Source organism: Muntiacus reevesi, chromosome 10 (genome assembly GCF_963930625.1).
Source record: "Muntiacus reevesi chromosome 10, mMunRee1.1, whole genome shotgun sequence".
Taxonomy (NCBI): domain Eukaryota; kingdom Metazoa; phylum Chordata; class Mammalia; order Artiodactyla; family Cervidae; genus Muntiacus; species Muntiacus reevesi.
Genome location: NC_089258.1, coordinates 15,267,552 through 15,287,055, shown reverse-complemented (window position 1 = coordinate 15,287,055; position 19,504 = coordinate 15,267,552). Strand labels below are relative to the sequence as shown.

The 19,504-nt window shown below is 37.8% G+C and overlaps 1 protein-coding gene across 6 annotated transcripts in view; it reads left to right on the top strand.

The window, feature by feature from the left end:
• The window catches only part of SLC35D2 (solute carrier family 35 member D2), a 53,022-nt gene that overhangs the window by 13,614 nt on the left and 19,904 nt on the right, over positions 1–19,504 (top strand). For 4 of the 6 annotated variants that reach the window (XM_065947153.1, XM_065947154.1, XM_065947151.1 and 1 more), the window contains exons 4-7: positions 6,566–6,633; positions 12,568–12,639; positions 14,008–14,076; positions 19,378–19,480. In XM_065947153.1, coding sequence (XP_065803225.1) covers positions 6,566–6,633; positions 12,568–12,639; positions 14,008–14,076; positions 19,378–19,480 — 312 coding nt within the window. The remainder of the gene's footprint in view (positions 1–6,565; positions 6,634–12,567; positions 12,640–14,007; positions 14,077–19,377; positions 19,481–19,504) is intronic. The other 2 variants (XM_065947152.1, XM_065947155.1) reach the window with 2 other exon arrangements.

Here is a 19,504-nt window from a genome sequence, read left to right as displayed (position 1 = left end):
AATGGCAAACTGTTCTCCCAAATGGTTCTACCAATTCACACTCCTGACAAAAGTGTATGAAAGTCCCTATTGCTCCTCATTCTTGCCAATGTTGGGTGTGTAATGACATCTTCTTGGCTTTTATTTGCATTTCCCTGGTTATTAATGAGGTTGAGTGCCTTTTCATTTTTTAGTGCCCATATGGATATTCTCCTCTGTGAAGTACTTGTTAAGACTTGTGCCCATTTTTCTGTTGGTTTTATGTCTTTTTCTTACTGAAATGTGTAGGAGTTAAAAAAAGTATTAAAAATATATTAATGATAGTCCTCTTGTTAGTTATTGTAGCATTACAAATATATTTTCCCCTTTATTTTCTTTATTATGTATTTATCTTGTATCTCTTTATCATGAAAAAGAATCTTAATTTTAAAACAGATATATTTCATCAGTCTTCCTTAATAATTAATCACTATTTTTCTTACTAAGGAAATTCTTCCCCATCCTGAGATTATAAAGATATTTTTCCAGATAAAAAGTATATTGTTTTTCAGAATTAGGTTTTTAATCTGTTTGGAGTTGATTTTTGTGAATGGTACGAGGTACTGGTCCAATTTCATTTATTTTTTTCCAATTAGGTAGTCAATTGTCACAGAATCAGCTTAGAAGTTTATCCTTAATGTTGTGCCACTTATATCATGATACTGTTGTTTCTGGGCTCCTATGCTTTTTCATTTGTCTGTGTTTCTGCACTATTACCTCACAGTCATAATTACTATTGCTTTATGCAAAGTCCCTTGTGGCTCAGCTGGTAAAGAATCCGCCTGTAATGCGGGAGACCTAGGTTTGATGGGAAGATCCCCTGGAGAAGGGAAAGGCTACCCACTCCAGTATTCTGGCCTGGAGAATTCCAGGGACTATACAGTCCATGGGGTCGCAAAGAGTCGGACACAACTGAGAGACTTTCACTTTCATTATGCAAAATCTTGCTGTCTGATAGAGCAAGTCTTTACCTCCTGAATTCTTCATTCTTCACATTTGTAGATGAATATTAGAAGCACATTGTCAAGTTTCAGGAAAAATAACCTGTTTGGATTTTAATTGGGATTGCATTGAAGCTCTAAAGCAATTTGGAGTGAATTGACATCTTTAAAGTGTTGAATCTTACAATCTATGTACATGGTGTACATAAAAGTGAAAGTATTGGTCACTAGTTGTGTCCATCTCTTTGTGACCACACAGATTGAAGCCCGCCAGGCTCCTCTGTCCATGGAATTCTCCAGGCAAGAATACTGGACCGGGTTGCCATTCCCTTCTTTACGGGATCTTCCTGACCCAGGGATCAAACCTAAGTTTCCTGCATTACAGGCAGATTCTTTACCATCTGAGCCACCAGGAAAGCACATACTCCCTTTTAAATTGCCCTCAGTAAAGTTTTGTAATTCTCTCTATATATGTGCGTGTGTTAGTTGCTCAGTCGTGTCTGACTCTGCAACCCCATGAACTGTAGCCCTCCAGGTTCCTCTGTCCATGGAATTCTCCAGGCAAGAATACTGGAGTAGGTTGCCATAGAGTTCTAATATTTTTTGTTAGAAGTAGATTTTGTTGTTGTTGTTGTTGCATTTATCATTTAAACAGGGAAATTTCCTGGTGTCCTGTGTTAAGATTCTGTAGTTCCATTGCAGATGGCATAGGTTTGATCCCTGGTCAGGGAACTAAGATCCCCACATGCTGCAAGGCATGGGCAAAAAAAGATTATTTGGAAAGTTAGAGGTATGTTGACTTAAAATTGTTCACAAACCTTAAACTTCTGAATTGTAGTTTATTCGGCGGAAATTTTTCAGACTTCAAGCCTGGGAGGCAGCATCTCAAGTAATCGTGAGAGAACCGCTCTGAGGAGTTGAGGCAGGGAGCTAGGACTTATAGGAGTTCTGCAACAAAGTGAAGACAGTCTGAACTTCAAACAAGTACTGTTAATTAAAGAAAACCAAATATGTTAACTTAAGGTATATAGCACTTTTCTGTGTACAAGAAGATGCAAAATCTGGGCTTGGAAATCATTCCTTTGATATGCAGCTCAGCTATCTGGGCCAGTATCCTCTTTTCATATCCTAAATTTCCTTAAGTCTCATGTGGGAGCAACTACAGTCTGATGGCTCCTATGTGGCAGGTTTTCTTTCCTTCCTGAATTCCCTTAGGCCTCACCAGCTCACCAGAGGCTGTGGCTGCACAGGTGATGGCTACAATAGCTGATGACCTCTGTTTAGTGATAGAGCACGAAATAGTCCATTTCTCAGGTACACATGTTCATCTTTCTTTTGTATATTGTTTTTGTATCTGCAACATTCTTTCATTTCTTTTACTTGCTTTCCTGTACAGCATTGGACCTACAATTCAGTGTTAGAAATGTAAATTCTGGGCATTTTTGTCTGATCTCAAAGGGAAAGCTTTTAATATTTCACCATTAAGTGTGTTGTTTGCTAGAGGTTTATTTGAGATGCCTTTTATCTATGTCCTAGTTACATTTTGCTGTTAGGACATAGACCCTACCTCTGGATGGAAAGAGAAAGTGGCTCAGTCGTGTTTGACTCTTCGAGGCTTCATGGACTACACAGTCCATGAAATTCTCCAGGCCAGGATACTGGACTGAGTAGCCTTTCAGTTCTCCAGAGGATCTTCCCGACCTAGGGATCGAACCCAAGTCTTCCGCATTGCAGGCAGTTTCCTTAGCAGCTGAGCCACAAGGAAAGCCCACCTCTGGGTGGAAGGGAGTATCAAAGTCACACTTTAAGAGTGTGTGAGAATGGAGATACTGTTACAGCCATTATCTCTGATTATGGATTTGTCTGTTTCTCTTGAGATTTGTTAGATTTTTTGGTTTTGTTTCCTGTATTTTGAGACTGTATGATTAGGTGCCTAGGGTTTTTTTTTTTTTTTTTTTTTTTTGCCCACTACACAGCATGTGGGAATCTTAGTTCCCTGACCAGGGATTGAACCCCTGCACCCTGCAGTGGAAGCACAGAGCTCTAACCAGTGGACTGCCAGGGAATTCCCATAGGTGCCTAACATTTTAAGTTAGTTAAAACTTCCTGGTGCATTAAAGTGTTTACTTGCACTAGGTGAAACTCTTGTTTAAGTTCTTTTAGTGTTTTCCTAGAATTCAAAACAGGCATGCCTGACTTACCAGATTATAATGGTGAATGTATTCTCCCTGTCAACAATGTAAGGACTTTCACTCCATTCACCTTTCCTCCCAACTTATATGCTTTTGCCACTAAGTGCTTTAACACTCTAGATCTCACCATACATTTTAACTTTCTTTTGAGAAAATGTCCATTTATATTTACTGCTTCCTTTGTTTTTCTTTCCTTTGTGGATCTTACACTTGCCATTTTCTTCCTGACTGAAACCAACTTCCTTAGAATTTACTGATGGCCTGCTTAAATTCTCTTCATTTTTGTCTGAAAAAGGAAAAAAAAAATTCCTTTGTTTTTGAAATATATTCTTATTTGAATTCTTCTTTGGCAGTGCTTCAAAGATGTAATTCTGCTATCTCTGGCTTCCATTGTTTCTCTCCGGATTTCTCTTCTCCCTTTATTTTTGACCTAGGAGTTCCTCACTATCTTCCTAGTCCTTTCATGCCTTTATGAAGGTTTTAAATTATTTTACCTAGCATTTTTGTTTTCAGCAGCGATATTAGCACAAATAATTTTGCTCAAGGTTACCAGAAACTAGAAGTCAGTACTGCCTTTATTTTGAATTCTATATGGTAGTAGGGGCAACTGATTCTCTTCAATACCTAAGAACCTCTGAAATTGTAATATCACCAGCTGTATGATTGAGTCCGTTGTACACTGTTAGCCAGAATATTGTTGACCAGAAAAAAACACACAACCTGAAAGTAGAGAATTGTGTCTTATTTTGAAGGCAAAACAAGTACTTAAGCCCAGGAGGCAGTCTCTCAGCTGAGATAGCTCTGAGAGAGTGCTCCAAAGAGGTAAGGGAGGAGCCGGCATATGTAAAATTTTTTGCAACAAAGATGAGGTAGTTGGAACTTCAAAAGATTACTGTTAATTAAAACTGTGTAGTCAAGGTTATGGTTTTTCCAGTTGTCATGTGTGACGTGAGAGTTGGATGATGAAGAAGGCTGAGTGCCAGAGAATAAATGCTTTCTAATTGTGGTTGTGTTAAGGAGTCCAAGCTGACTTTACTTGCTACACGGTAGACCAATAAATCCAAGAGATGAAACATTGAGACAAAGAAGGGACTTTATTTGGGGAGCCAGCTGACTAAGAAGACAGGCTAGGCCTCAAAATAACTGTCTTGTTGAGGCCTGAAGGCCAGGTTCTTTTATGGATCAGAGATGGTGGGGAGGTAAGGAAACAAAGTAAAAAGACCATTTAATTCTTGCAAATAGCTCGCTGAGTGGAAAGCCTCTGGCAGGGGGATGTGTTAGTTTCACTTCCTTATACCCCTTCAGCAAATCAAATCCCTCATACAGTGGAAGTGACAAATAGATTCAAGGGATTAGATCTGATAGACACAGTGCCTGAAGAACTATGGGCAGAGGTTCATGACATTGTACAGGAGGCAGGGATCAAGACCATCCCCAAGAAAAAGAAAAGCAAAAAGGCAAAATGGTTGTCTGAGGAGGCCTTACAAATAGCTGAGAAAAGAAAAGTAAAAGGCAAAGGAAAAAGGAAAGATATACCCATTTGAATGCAGAGTTCCAAAAAATAGCAAGCAGAGATAAGAAAGCCTGCAAAGAAACAGAGGAAAACAATAGAATGGGAAAGACTAGAGATCTCTTCAAGAAAATTAGAGATACCAAGGGAACATTTCATGCAAAGATGGGCACAATAAAGGACAGAAATGGTATGGACCCAACAGAAGCAGAAGATATTAAGAAGAGGTGACAAGAATACACGGAAGAACTGTACAAAAAAGATCTTCACGACCCAGATAATCACCATTGTGTGATCACTCAGCTAGAGACAGACATCCTGGAATGTGAAATCAAGTGGGCCTTACAAAGCATCACTACAAACAAAGATAATGGAGGTGATGGAATTCCAGTTGAGCTATTTCAAATTCTAAAAGTTGATACTGTGAAAGTGCTGTGAAGATACTGTGAAAGTATGTCAGCAAATTTGGAAAACTCAGCAGTGGCCACAGACTGGAAAAGGTCAGTTTTCGTTCCAATCCCAAAGAAAGGCAATACCAAAGAATGCTCAAACTTCCACACAATTGCACTCATCTCACATGCTAGCAAAGTAATGCTCAAAATTCTCTAAGCCAGGCTTCGTCAGTACGTGAACTGTGAATGTCCAGATGTTCAAGCTGGATTTAGAAAAGGCAGAGGAACCAGAGATCAAATTGCCAACATCCGTTGGATCATTGAAAAAGCAAGAGAGTTCCAGAGAAACATCTACTTCTGCTTTATTGACTGTGCCAAAGCCTTTGACTGTGTGGATCACAATAAACTGTGGAAAATTCTTAAAGAGGTGGGAATAACAGACCATTTTACCTGCCTCCTGAGAAATCTGTATGCAGGTCAAGAAGCAACAGTTAGAACTGGACATGGTTAGACTGGTTGCAGATCCGGAAAGGAGTACGTCAAGGCTGTATATTGTCACCGTGCTTATTTAACTTATATGCAGAGTACATCATGTGAAATGCTGGTCTGGATGAAGCACAAGCTGGAATCAAGATTGCTGGGAGAAATATCAACAGCCTAAGATATGCAGATGACACCATCCTTATTGCAGAAAGTGAAGAAGAACTAAAGAGCCTCTTGATGAAAGTGAAACAGGAGAGTGAAAAAGTTGGCTTGAAACTCAACATTCAAAAATTAATGTAATGGCATCCAGTCCCATCACTTCATGGCAAATAGATGGGGAAACAGTAGAAACAGTGACAGACTTAATTTTGGGGGGCTCCAAAAATCACTGCAGATGGTGACTGCAAGCATGAAATTAAAAGATGCTTCCTTCTTGGAAGAATAGGCTACATTGTTTAACCTTGGTAGATATTTACTTATTCCAGGCCTTTAAGACAAAGTAATGTGGCCAGCATACACAACTTTTTGAAAGCGTCATTATTTGACACATCAGTGAGATATGAATCTTTGTCTTTGTCCAGAAAAATGCTTATATGCCTAGATAACAGAAGTTTGCACACTTTTTCAACAGCTTTCTGAACCTCATTCATGAGCTGTATTTATAGAGTTTATAAACTATAAGCACCCATCCTCAACTCACCAACCTGGCTAGGGGTCTCCACCAAGAGAGGTGCTTGTTCAGAGCTATGTAAATAGGGAAACAGTCTGCTAATATGGGCAAGGTCAATATTTCTGTTTCTGTCCACCTTCCCCACCACCACCAGCATCATGGATATCACTGCAGACCTATTTTTTGATCACATAGAGAAACTCATATGTGTTCTGGAGTCTGGAAAATTCAGTCATTGCAAGGAAAGGAACTCTGAATGATTTGCTTTCTGATGGGGAGTGAATGTCACCATCTTTATTGATGAAGGAAAATGTTTTTGGAGTTCTAACCAAATATTGTTTCCTTTTTTTTTTTTGAAGCTGTTTCCTCTGCCTCTCCTCTATGTTGGAAACCACATAAGTGGATTATCAAGCACAAGTAAATTAAGGTAGAGTGCAAAATAATGGTTGCTTGGCGATTTTTCACTAGTTTGCTTTTAGTGTCACAGAGATAAACTGATTTTTCAAGATACTGGTTGGGCTATATATAGAAGATAATAATATTTCATAATTTAAGGAAGTAAGGTAGTTTTGAGTTTGATAATGCCTTAGAAATGTTAAAAAGCTGATATAGTTTTCTTTATGTCCAAGTCTGAAGATAGAATGTGAAATCTGTAGAAATCAAGATAGAGAATGTATGAGATTTTCCAGGGAGATTCATTTATACGAATGTGGTTCTGTGTAACTTTTAATTCCATCACAGTTTTATAAAAGCAGTCAGTTTTCGTATAGTTCAACTTTGGTAGAAGGAAAAATTAATGACGTATTATTTTCAAGTATGTGATACATATTTCTGAAATTTGCATTTGCATTTATTTTATGGTCCTTTGACTACTTTGCTAATAGTCACTATAAAAATGAAAATGGAAGTGTACAATGAACAAGTCATCCTATAAATTGGAAAATGTGGTGTGAAATATGTAGCCTAATGAATACACATTTGGGACACGAAGCTTATGAAAAAGGTGTGAATAATGAGAAAATCAAGTTTATGTAAAGGGTGACAGAAGCGGAATAAAGTCTGTTAGTATAGGAAGAGTAGAAAAGAGGCAGGTAGGAAGTAGACCAGAAGGAGAAAGTACACAGAACACTGAGAAGTGTGAAATGGGGCCTGTGGCCTTTCACTCTTGATTGGAGAGGGCAGATGGTGGCGGTTGTGAAAAACGAAATGTGCAATCCTGTTTCTGATTGTGCCTTTGAGTTGTTTCTTTCTGGGATTAGGCCAGCCGATTTTCCTTAATTATCTCAAACTTGTATTAAAGCTTCCTGTGCCAGGTGCTGTGCCTGTCTTGCCATGTAACCTCTTGGCCTGTCTCTGAGCCCACTTGCAGTGTGGGAGGGCCTTCGCTTACCCTGATAGCTGCCCAGCTCTTGCACTGGGGGTCTGGGTAGATGAGGGTTTCTTGTTTTTAGTGATCTTAGAAACATCTTTATTAGAAGTGTTCTTCAGTACTTTTCTGCATGCATAGCAGAAAAGGAAGATGAAGGCGTTCCGCAAGTAAGACTGAAGAGAAAGGAAGGAAATTGCTTCTACATGGTGTCAAGTGGTATTTCTCTCTCCCCTGTTTTCAGTAAACTGGTAGTTGGTTCTAGAGGCTTAATCAAATTCAGATTCAGTTTTTCAGGCAAGATCAGTTTGTTAGTGATGTTGGATTCTTTCTTCTGCATCACTTCATAGGGCACATAATATTTTATCCCACTTCTAATGATATTTAGTTGATCAAAAATTCTGTCTAATGATTTTAAGGGGTCAGTCTGGTTCCTTCATTAGAACGTTCCCCATCCATTTTTTACATAATGAGTTTAGCACACATTGATGATCATTGTGTAGATACATTGTTTCATTGCAAATTGAAAAATGATGATTTTCTAAGCTATATCTCCCCTTCTGCAATTATTATCTAAACTTGCTCAGTGAATACAAATTTTCATTCACCATTTCATACAGGAAAGGCAGGATAAAAGCTCTATTTATAAGCATTCAGAGTAATAAGCCAGTATTGTGTCACCTTCAGTAGTGAACTGCTGTTTTTTGTTTTGTTTTGTTTTTTACCAGCATTATTAACTCATGAATTGTCATTTACAAGTCCCGTATGAGATGCACTTTGCAAATATTTTCTCTCAGTCTATAGCTTGCCTTTTCATTCTCTTAACACTGTTTCTCAGAGCAGAAGTTTACATTTTTTTTTTTTTAATTTTTATTTTTCAGTGGGTTTTGTCATACATTGATATGAATCAGCCATAGAGTTACACGAATTCCCCATCCCGGTCTCCCATCCCACCTCCCTCTCCACCCGATTCCTCTGGATCTAATGACGTTCCATTATCATTTTTTTCTGTCATGGATTATGCCTTTGATATTTTATCTAAAAACTCATTGCCAAACCAAGGTCATCTAGATTTTCTCCTACATTATCTTCCGGAAGTTTTATGTTTTACATTTAGGTATATGGTCCATTTTGAAGTTAAGTTTTGTGATAGGTATAAAGCCTGTGTCTAGATTCAGTTTTTTTTTTTTTTTACATGGAAATGTCTGGTTGTTTGAAAGGCTAGTCTTTCTCCCTTGAACTGTATTTACTGCTTTGTCAGAGATCAGTTGACTCTGTTTGTGTGGGTTTATTTCTGGGCTGTCTATTCTGTTCCATTGAGCTGTTTGTTTCATTTACCTAATGTTTTAGTTCACTATAGGCATCTTCTTTTGATGCTTAAATTGTATCATCTGAGGTCAGTGGGAGCTCTTTGAGTCGGCTCCTGTGTTCTAGGGCTCCGGTAGGCTTTGATTACTTCCTTGCTTCCTGGCACATGATGTCCAGGTTTATCAGACTTTTTCTGCCATTTCTCCAAGGGTTCCCTGGTTATTTTTGTTTTGAGAGTGAGGTCATAGTATGGGTGCTGGATATATTTGGAAGGAAGGGCTAACACAGTATCCTAATGAGTAACATACAGGGTATGAGAAAAAGAAAGACCAAGACGCCTTCCATGGTTTGGGGCCCGATTAAGTGCTATCAACTGGGTCCATCCCCGGGAGTGGGATTGCTGAGCCATATGTGTTTAACATTTTCAGGAACTGCCAAACCGTTTTCCAAAGTGGCTATACCATTCTACTTTCCCACCAGCAATGTATGAGGGTTACAGTTTCTCTACATGCTTGCCAAATTTGTTATTGTCTGTCTTTTTGATTGTAGCTGTTGTGGTGGTTGTGAAGTGGTGTCTCACTGTGGTTTTGATTTGCGTTTCCCTGATGACTAATGATCCTGACCATCTTTTCATGTGTTTATTAGCCATTTACATGGCTTCTTTGGAGGAATGTCTATTCAAGTCCTTTGCCTATTTTTAATAGGGTTATTTATCTTTTTATTATTCAGTTTTAAGTCTTTATATATTCTAGATACAGGTGCTTTATTATATACATGATTACAAAATTTTCTCCTATTCTGTGGGTTGTCTTTTTACTCTCTTGATGGTGTACTTCAAAGCACAAAAGTTTTAAGTTTTTAAAAATTTAGTTAATAATTAAAGTTAAATATACCTAATATAAACATTTTAACCATTTTTAAGTGGACAGTTTAGTACATATATTCACAATCTTGAGCAACCATCACCACTACCTATTTCCAGAAAGTTTTCATCATCCCCAACAGAAATTCTATACCATTAAACAGTAATACCGCATCCCCCCTCCCCCCCAGCCCTGGTAAACTCTGTTTTACTTACTGTCTCTATGAATTTGCCTGATCTAGATATTTCATACAAATGGAATCATACAATATTTGTCCTTTTATTATGTCCAGTTTATTTCAGTTAGTGTAATGTTTTTAAGTTTCATCCATGTTGTAGCATGTATCAAAATTTCATTCCTTAGTAAGGCTGTCTAAGATTCTACCTAGACAACCTTTGGATCTATCATATGTTATCTATTTATAAACATTTACATTTTGGTAAAGTCTGATATATCTATTTTTTGTTATTGTTGCTTTGCTTTTGGTATTGTGTCTAGGAAAACTTTGGCTGATCCGGGGTCATAAAGACATAATCCTGTTCTTTCATCTAAGAGTTTTATAGTTTTCCTATATTTGGGTCTTTGATATATTTTGAGATAATTTTTTATATATAGAATGAGGTAGGGATCCAAAATCATTCTCTTGCATATGAATGTTGAGTTGTTTCATTGTTATTTATTGAAAGACTGTTATTTCCCCATTCTATGGTCTTGATACCCTTATTAAAAATTAATTTAACATTTCTAATTAATTAGAAAGATTTATTTCTTGATTCTCAATCTTAATGCTTTCATTAAATGTTTAACTTTAAACCAGTACTAGATAATACTGAAAATTGTAGCTTTGTAGTAGATTTTGAAATTAGGCCCACCAACTTTGTTCTTCTTTTTCAGGATTGTTTTGGTTTGTTGGTTTTCTTGCATTTCCACACAGATTTTAGAATTAGTCTGTCCATTGCTGGAGGAAACAGTGGTTGAAATTTTCACAGGGATTGTGCTGAGTCTATAGATTTATTTGAGAAATATTTCCATTTTAACAACATTAAGTCTCTGATCCATAGCATGGAGTGTCTTTCCATTTAATCTTCTTTCATCTTTTCACAATATTTTGTAGTTTGTAGTATGTTCCAGTTCTTACACTGCTTTTGTTAAGTTACTCCTAAGAATTTTGTTCTTTTTGATGCTATCATAAAGGGAATTGCTAATTTCCTTTTTGGATTGCTCGTTTCCTTTTTGGGTTGCTCATTGCTAGTGTATAGAAGTGCAATTGATTTTTGTATATTCTTTTTTTTCATGCATACTTATTTCATTTGTTCTAATAATTTTATGGTGGATTTCTTAGAATTTTCTAGATATATATCATCTGAAAATAGAGACAACTTTCTTTTCTTTTTTTCCAAACTATATGTTTTTTTTTGGGGGGGGGGAGGGACTAATTGCCCTATCTAGAAATTCAAGCGCAATATGAAATAGATGTAGTGATGAGAGGAAACATCCTAGTCTTATCCCTGATCTTAGGGGAAGAACATTCAGCTTTTTACTATTAAGTATCCATATATGCTTTTATTTTATTATTACTATTTTTTCTTTTTTGGCCACAATGTACAGCTTATGGGATATTAGTTCCCCAACTAGGGCTCGAACCCATGTCTTTGGCACTGAAAGTGCAGAGTCCTAACCACTGGACCACCGGGGAATTTCCCTTGCTGCTTTTAAAGGCATCATCTAAAAATATTTTTTGAATTTAATTGAAAATAATGACTTTTTTAAAATCTTGCTTTGAAAAAGGCCATTCAAACCAGTCTCATAAGACATCTTTAAGTGTGGATATAAAGTTCCTGAAAATTCTTTCTGCACTGCTCTGTGGTTGTCGTGGGAAGCCCCTCCGCAGGTGTGGTCAGGAGGAGCTGCCCCCTCTCCCTTAAGGTTCTCACTTTCCTTCTTTAGGTCCCATCTTCTGAGAGTCACACTGGAAACAGATGGAGGTGGGTTTTTCCAGTCCTGGCATTCTGTGGCTGTGCATTAAGCTATGTCCTGGAATCTCTGGGTTTTGAGTGAAAGGTTCATAAGTATTTTTAAAAGGCAGTGAATGTGGCCTTTTACATAAAGTTTTTAGGGAAAATTACCTATAATTTTATCCTCTTGCATACTATTTTAAATATTAACTTTTAGTCTCTTTCTGTACATAGGATGTATCTTATTACAGTTGTAGACTCTACATAGTTTCGTTACCTCCTTGATTTGTTTAACGTTTGTTTTCTAAGAGTGGTAAAGTTTTATATTATAGGATTAGTGCATAATGTTCCCTCAAGTGGATTTAACCAGAATTTATTTGGTCGTTGCTTTGTCTGATATTTAGATTGTTTCTGATATTGTCCTCAAAGACACGACCGCAGTGAACATCTTTGTGCACATGAATTTTTCCTTTTCTTTGAGTTATCATCTTAGAGTAAATTTCCTAACAAGAAGTAACGAGATCTGAGGTTAGGACCATTTAATGACTGTCCACACCTAGTCCTAACTTGCTTTGTCAAAGGGTATATTGGCTCACATTGCATATAATCTTTTAACACAATCTTTGTGGTTTCAACATTTTGTAGTAGTTGGATAGTATGATGTTTTGAATTGCTAATAAGTAAAAATGGCATGAAATTATTAAATTTCCATTTCTTTTTATTATTTTATATGTCTTAGTAACATACATGATAATTAAAGTTGACTCCTTATATTTAATTTAGAAAATTAATGGGCTTAATTAAAAATGTGACACATTAAAAAAAATACTTGTTGTCTGACATTATTATACTTGATTCTTTTCTGACAGCTTGCCGATGTTCACTGTGCTCAGGAAATTTACCATTCCACTTACTTTACTGCTGGAAACCATCATACTCGGGTGATTTTTGTTTTTCCTCTCTTCCTTTGGTGTCCTCTCCCCACACGCCCACATTATTTTTACCTAGCAACTTCTCAGCATCTAGTCATCTTTACAAATAGTTGGTTTGAAGTGCTTGTTGTAATAACTTAAGGGCCAATGGTTTATTCATTTAAAAGCAGATTCCTATTTCCATGGTTTCTTAACATGTTATGAGTGGTTTTTTTTTTAAGTTATAATTTTACAATTAGACAAGTAATATGCATGTGTAGTAGAAAATTCTAAAAAAAAACAATCACTGCAAAACAGATGTAAATCTGTTTTCTGAGCTGAATGGAATATACACTGATTTTGGAATGGCAAGGAATAGTTGTCCACATGTATAGTATGTGTCCTGTACTACAGCAGGTGTGCAGGAGATCAGGGAAATTCATTCTGATGCAGTAATTATGATGTAACACCAGAATAAATTAATCCTTATAATGTTGGTTTAAAAATTTCATGTAAAGATATTCAGGTTGACTCTAAAATGGTGATTCTCGATTTTGCTGTGGAGATTACTTAACAATGAAATTAGGATGATGGTCCAGTGTTCTAAGTTTTACTATTGAATTTTATCTCAATCTTTGGATGCTTGATAAAAGTACAAACCAACTAGACCTACCAGCAGGAGCTCTTCTGCTTTTTTTTTTTTTAATTGAAGGATAATTGCTTTATAGAATTTTGCTGTTTTCTGTCAAACCTCAACATGCATCAGCCATAGGGATACATCTATCCCCTCCCTTTTGAACCTCCCTCCCATCTCCCTCCCCACTCCACCCTCTAGATTGATACAGAGCCTCTGTTTGAGTTTTTCTGAGCCACACAGCAAATTCCTGTTGGCTATCTGTTTCACACATGGTAATGTAAGTCTCCGTGTTACTCTTTCCACACATCTCACCCTCTCCTCCCCTCTCCCCATGTCCATAAGTCTGTTCTCTATGTCTGTTTCTCCATTGCTGCCCTGTAAATAAATTCTTCAGTACCATTTTTCTAGATTCCGTATATATGCATTAGAATACGATATTTATCTTTCTCTTTCTGACTTATTTCACCTCTTATACATTTTGTCCCAGCATCTCTCTAGTGAGAACAGAGAAATACATTTGTAATTAGATTAAGACAAATACTTAAGAATTAGAGCAAATTTGGTTTGATTTACTAATCCATTTAATGTGCTTTTAGTGCTCTTTTGACATAAAGCATTGTCCATTAGATTTTATGATAGCTATAAAACTGTTAACAATGTCTATTCTCAGTTTATTTAAAAGTATAATTTATATTTTTCCTCTCCTCCTCCTTTTCTTTATCTATCTACCTATCTATCCATCCACTATTTATTTATTACAGGAAACAATATTCCTTGAACATCATTGTCAGTGTCTTTGCCATCATTCTTGGTGCTTTCATAGCAGCTGGGTAAGACTTTGGACTATTTCTGCTCAATAACTCCTTTGTGTCTTTGACAACAGACCTGGCCCTGTCCTCATTTTTCATTTTCCATCTGGTTGCAGTTGAATTGAACAGCTAAGAGACAAATCTGTTGATGTTAGTGAAACCTCCATATATTATTGTGAAAGTCAAACTGAGTTCCAAGTTGGCCAGAACATTTCCGAGAAATATATAGAGAGAGCATTACAAGATATTAATACAGTTTTTCTTCATAAAAGGAATGAACTGTGTACTTTTATTACTGAATGTTTGTCTTCAGTATAAAAATTTTACCAAGAGTTTTGAGAAGTTCTTAGGCTAAGACTATAAGAGATTTATAAAGCCCTTATATGCTGATTTGTTTTAGCATCTGGTAACGCCTTAGTGGTCAGTATTTCCAAGGGTGGAATACTCTCATTAAATGTATTTGTATGTTTGGGACATGAGCCAGTACCAGTGTATGACTGCTATCTTATTCATTAATAAGCCTGACCAGGAGTAAGGACTTCAAGTTTGCATCTGAAAGCAGGCACTCAGACTCCTTTTATAGCACAGTGTTTAAAGTGTGTGTGCAGTTACTTTTCTTGGGTTGGAAACTTAACCCTGCTGTCTGTCAGCTCTTTCTTAACCTCTCTGGGCCTGTTTCCTCATTTATGATGCATTTAGCCATTTGTATCTGAGGCTTTTGCATCTGTGGATTTAACCAGGTGTGGATCAAAAATATATTTTTTTAATTCCAGAAAATCCCCAAAAGCAAAACTTGAATTTGCTGCGTACTGGCAACTATTTACATGGTATTCACATTGTATTAAGTATTATAAGTAATCTAGAGATGATTTAAAGTATATGGGAAGGTGTACATAGATTAGGGCTTCCCTGGTGGATCAAATCGTAAAAGAATTCACCTGCAATGCAGGGGACCCAAGTTTGATCCCTGGGTCAGGAAGATCCCCTGGAGAAGGGAATGGCTACCCACTCTAGTATTCTTGCCTGGAGAATTCCACAGACAGAGGAGCCTCGTGGGCTACAGTCCATGGGGTCAAGAGTCAGACACGACTGAGTGACTAACAACAGCAACAACATAGGTTACATACAAACTTTGCATATCGATTTATATAAGGGACCTGAGCATGCACAGATTTGTGTATCTGCATGTGGAGGGGGTAGAGGTGTGGGGTCCTAGAACCAATCCCCTGTGGATGTGAAGGTACAACAGTAATAGAAGAGAAAAACCTACATGAAGTGAAGGGAAGAAAGAAAAGGTTGGAGGAATTTCAGTTAAACTAGTTTCATTAACTCATTTAGAAACAAGAGTTCTGGATCATCAATTGCAAGTTAACGGTGTGGGCTACAGAGCCAGGATGTCTGGAACCTTATTATAGTCTCCTCACTTACCAGCTGGATAACTAAGAACAAGCTAGTCGGCCTCCCTGTGTCTCAGTTATTTTGACTGTTAAGTGCAGATTAGAATAGCATTCACCTAATACGGTCACTTGTGAGAATTAAATGAGATAATAGTGAGGCAGGATTCACTCTGATTTATGGCTGAGTTCAACAGAAACATTTTGAAGCATTTACTGTATGCCAAGCATCATTCTGTGTGCTGAAGAATATAGCAATTAATAAAACAGACAAGAATTCTTGCCTTCGTGAGATATTAGCAATAATAATGATGTTTATTATTGTTATATTGCACATAGAAGGGGAAAAAGTGGAAACAGTGACATGCTTTCTTTTCTTGGGCTCCAAAATCATTGTGGTTGGTTACTACAGCAATGAAATTAAAAGATGCTTGCTCCTTGGAAGAAAAGCTATGACAAACCTAATAGCGTATTAAAAAGCAGAGACATCACTTTGCCAACAAAGGTCCATATAGTCAAAGCTGATATTTCTAGTAGTCATGTAGCAATGTGAGAGTTGGACCATAGAGAAAGCTGAGTGTCAAAAAATTGATGCTTTCGAACTGTGGTGCTGGGGAACACTCTTGAGAGTCCCTTAGACTGCATGGACATCAAACCAGTCAATCCTAAAAGAAATCAACCCTGAATATTCATTGGAAAGACTAATGCTGAAGCTGAAGCTCCAATACTTTGGCCACATGATGCAAAGAGATGACTCATTGGAAAATACCCTGATGCTAGGAAAAATTGAAGGCAAAAGGAGAAAGGGATGGCAGAGGATGAGATAGTTAGATAGCATCATCAACTCAATGGACATGAATTTGAACAAATGCCAGGAGATAGTGAAGGAAGCCTTGTGTGCTGTAGTCCATGCAGTTGCAAAGAGGCAGACATGACTTAGCAACTGAACAACAAATTATTGTTATAAATGTGTTTAGTCCCTTACCTAGGCCAGGGTTTATTATTTGAATTTTTACCTGTAATTTCCTCTTCTCCAATTCTAGCTATGTCTGAGCTCAGTTCCCTTGAAAGCTGGCCTATTTGGTGTCAGTGCTGGTACAGACCTTAAGCAGCCACACTTAGAGCCTAAGTTTTGATCATGAAGACTTTTGTTCAAACTATTTTGTTACATAAAATAGATACATAAAGTAGCTAAAAAGGGGATTATTCTATTGAAAGTGCCTTTCTCCTACAGGGCTCTGAGGTCTCCACTGGGCCTCCTCTCTTTTCTAGGTTTTTTGGAGCTCAGTTTGAAAACCACTGACTTAAAAGTCATTGAAGACTTATACAAAAATTAGTTTATAAAAATGTAAGTCTTTGATGAGGAATAGCAGTTCAGGTACTGTATGTGTGAAGGCACATTTCCAGAAGCAGTTGGTATGAATTCAGCTCATATTTAACATATGTGATAACTCTAATGAGCTGAAGGGGTAAATAGTGCTTCCTGAAACATCTGACTTCTACCCAAGAGCCAGCTTGGAGTAGTAATTCTCCACTTTTTCTTTCCTCAGCACCCACAGAATGGATAACCTTCCTATGGGTGATGAGTGCAGTCTTAGCTGCAGGCCAGCTGTAACCCCACCATTCTTTGCTGTCACTCAAATTAATTCATCAAATGCAAGTACAGATGAGCCAGTTTGGGCTGCTATAACAAATAGTCCCCACATCTTGGTTGTTTAACATACCAAATATATTTCCCCCCCACTCCACATACATAACAACATCAGTTAATGCCGTGGGAGTGCTCTGCCCATTATAGCTACTCAGGGACCCAGGCTGATGGAACCTCTGCCTCAAAGGGGGTTTCCTTTCTCATCAAGAAAGGAAGAAGGCATGTGGGGAATTGTACACTGGCTCTCCAAAGTTTTCCCCAGAAGTGACATGTGTTACCAAAGTAAGTCACGTGGCCAACAACATTTGAAACAGAATGTCTGTGAACAGCCCTAAATGACATCCCAAGGGTTAACCATGAATCTGCCCCCATTTATAACACAAGTAAATTCTTCTCAAACTTCTGTGCTTTCACAACTGGCCTAAACAGATGCTGTTGGGAATTCTTGGTCCCCCTCAAGTAGGAGATGTGAAAACTCTCAAGAATTCCCCTAAGGCTCTCTGAGGAAGTGAGTAAAAGACTTCCTTTCCATTCCTCTGAAATCTTCCATTTTTTGCCCATTCAACTCTTTGCCATCCTAAGGATGGCAGATTCTTTTCTTTTTTTTTTTGGTTATACAAAATCCTTATTTTATTTACACTGTTTTACATTTTCCAGACAATTCTAGTTTAGACTCTCAGGAGCTTCCATAGACTCTTGTAACATATACCAGTCCCCTGTAATAAGCCCGTCTTCTGTGCAGGTTCTTCTTTACACTGAGCTGAATGGGGTAGGCATGATTTGGAAAACTCTGTTTTGAGAGATTCTATTTTTGTGATTGAACCATAGATTTCCAATTTACAATGATTTAAAATTATAATGTCACAAGTATATTTGTAGGTAAGTAATACCAGTGGAAGCTTCAGGCAAAGTCTGGTTCAATTTGCATTCCAATCTTGATGCAGTTTTTGCATATTTCCCTCTTTTTGGTTAGAAATAATCTTATTTTGATACTGAAGGGGACGAGGATATACCACTCCAAAATGTGCCACTTTTGACATAAATGTTATTTTGAGTTGAAGGCATTTGAGAATCAACTAGTGTGGGAAGAGTTCTCTGCCCTCCCCTTTAAGTCTGCCTAAAAGTAGACCATAAATTTCCCTTTGTGAAGGTGTCCCTGGTCCTCGGTCGGAAGAGGAAAGCAGTTCTTATCACCAGACACAGAGAGTCAGCATCAAGATGAGTCAGCATAAGCAGACCTTATTAAAATAACCCTTATCTTCCATAAGTTTCCTTTGTATATTTCCCAGTGCCTTTTCCACAATTGATTTATTCCTTGAGGCCCACACCCTCTGCTGTGTTTATGTGGTATATAAGCTCCGTAGTCTAACCACCTCTTTGAGCTTGATTTCTTTTCTGTGAACTGCTGTGCATGTAAAATATTTAATACAATTTGTATTTTTTTCTCCTGTTACGCTGTCTGTTGTTAGTTAAATTTGCAGGTCCCCAGATACTGACCCAGAGATGGTAGAGGAAACCTCCTTGACAATACATAATTCATAAGTATATTATTCATACTTATGAATTATGACGTGGGTGTGGTACTGTTTGCAAGGTCAAGTGCAGGTGATGAATCATATCTGGTCTTAGCTGTTGTTTACTCTCCTGCCTTTGCCCTATTCCCCTTAAACATGTTTATACTAGTGTTGTTAATTTACAATGGAAATTGAAGAGATGGCTTCAAAGAATGGGGAGAAAGAGGCCTCAGAGGAGTTGCAGAGAAGGAAATGGACCCTGGCTTGCCTTTTTGGTAGACAGGATAGTGAGGGTACCGGTGGTAAAGTGGGGACCAGATGCACGTGTCAGTCCCTCATTTGACCTCTTTGGCCTGTCCTGCCCGGCTGTCCCCAGAGGACTGTACTCTGGGGATGGCCCTGTGTACTACAATAAGAAAAGCCACAGGTGGGTTGAACAAATCACTCCCCTTAGAAAAACAAGGCTCATGCTGTTTTATTAGCAAAACAAGGGCTTCCTAGTCAAAGGAAGATGGTTAATGTCCGTCTGGTTTTAAGCTGTTCTGATTAAGTTGAAGCCTCCTGGTGGCCTGATTTTGTTCTTGTCTGGAGGCAGGGGAGAAGAATCAGCCATTCACCGCCACACAGGGGGAAAGTATGTCAGAGAAAAGGCAGTCTTACTAGCACTACAAATGGATTTGATCAGGGAAAGAGAAAACAGAAGGCCTCTGAGGTCAAGCTGTGAGTTTCTGATAATCATATTCCTTTGTATTCTCCCTCCCAGTTCTGACCTTGCTTTTAACTTGGAAGGCTATATTTTTGTATTCCTGAATGATATCTTCACAGCAGCAAATGGCGTTTACACCAAACAGAAAATGGACCCAAAGGTACCAGATTTTCACTCCTTTGAC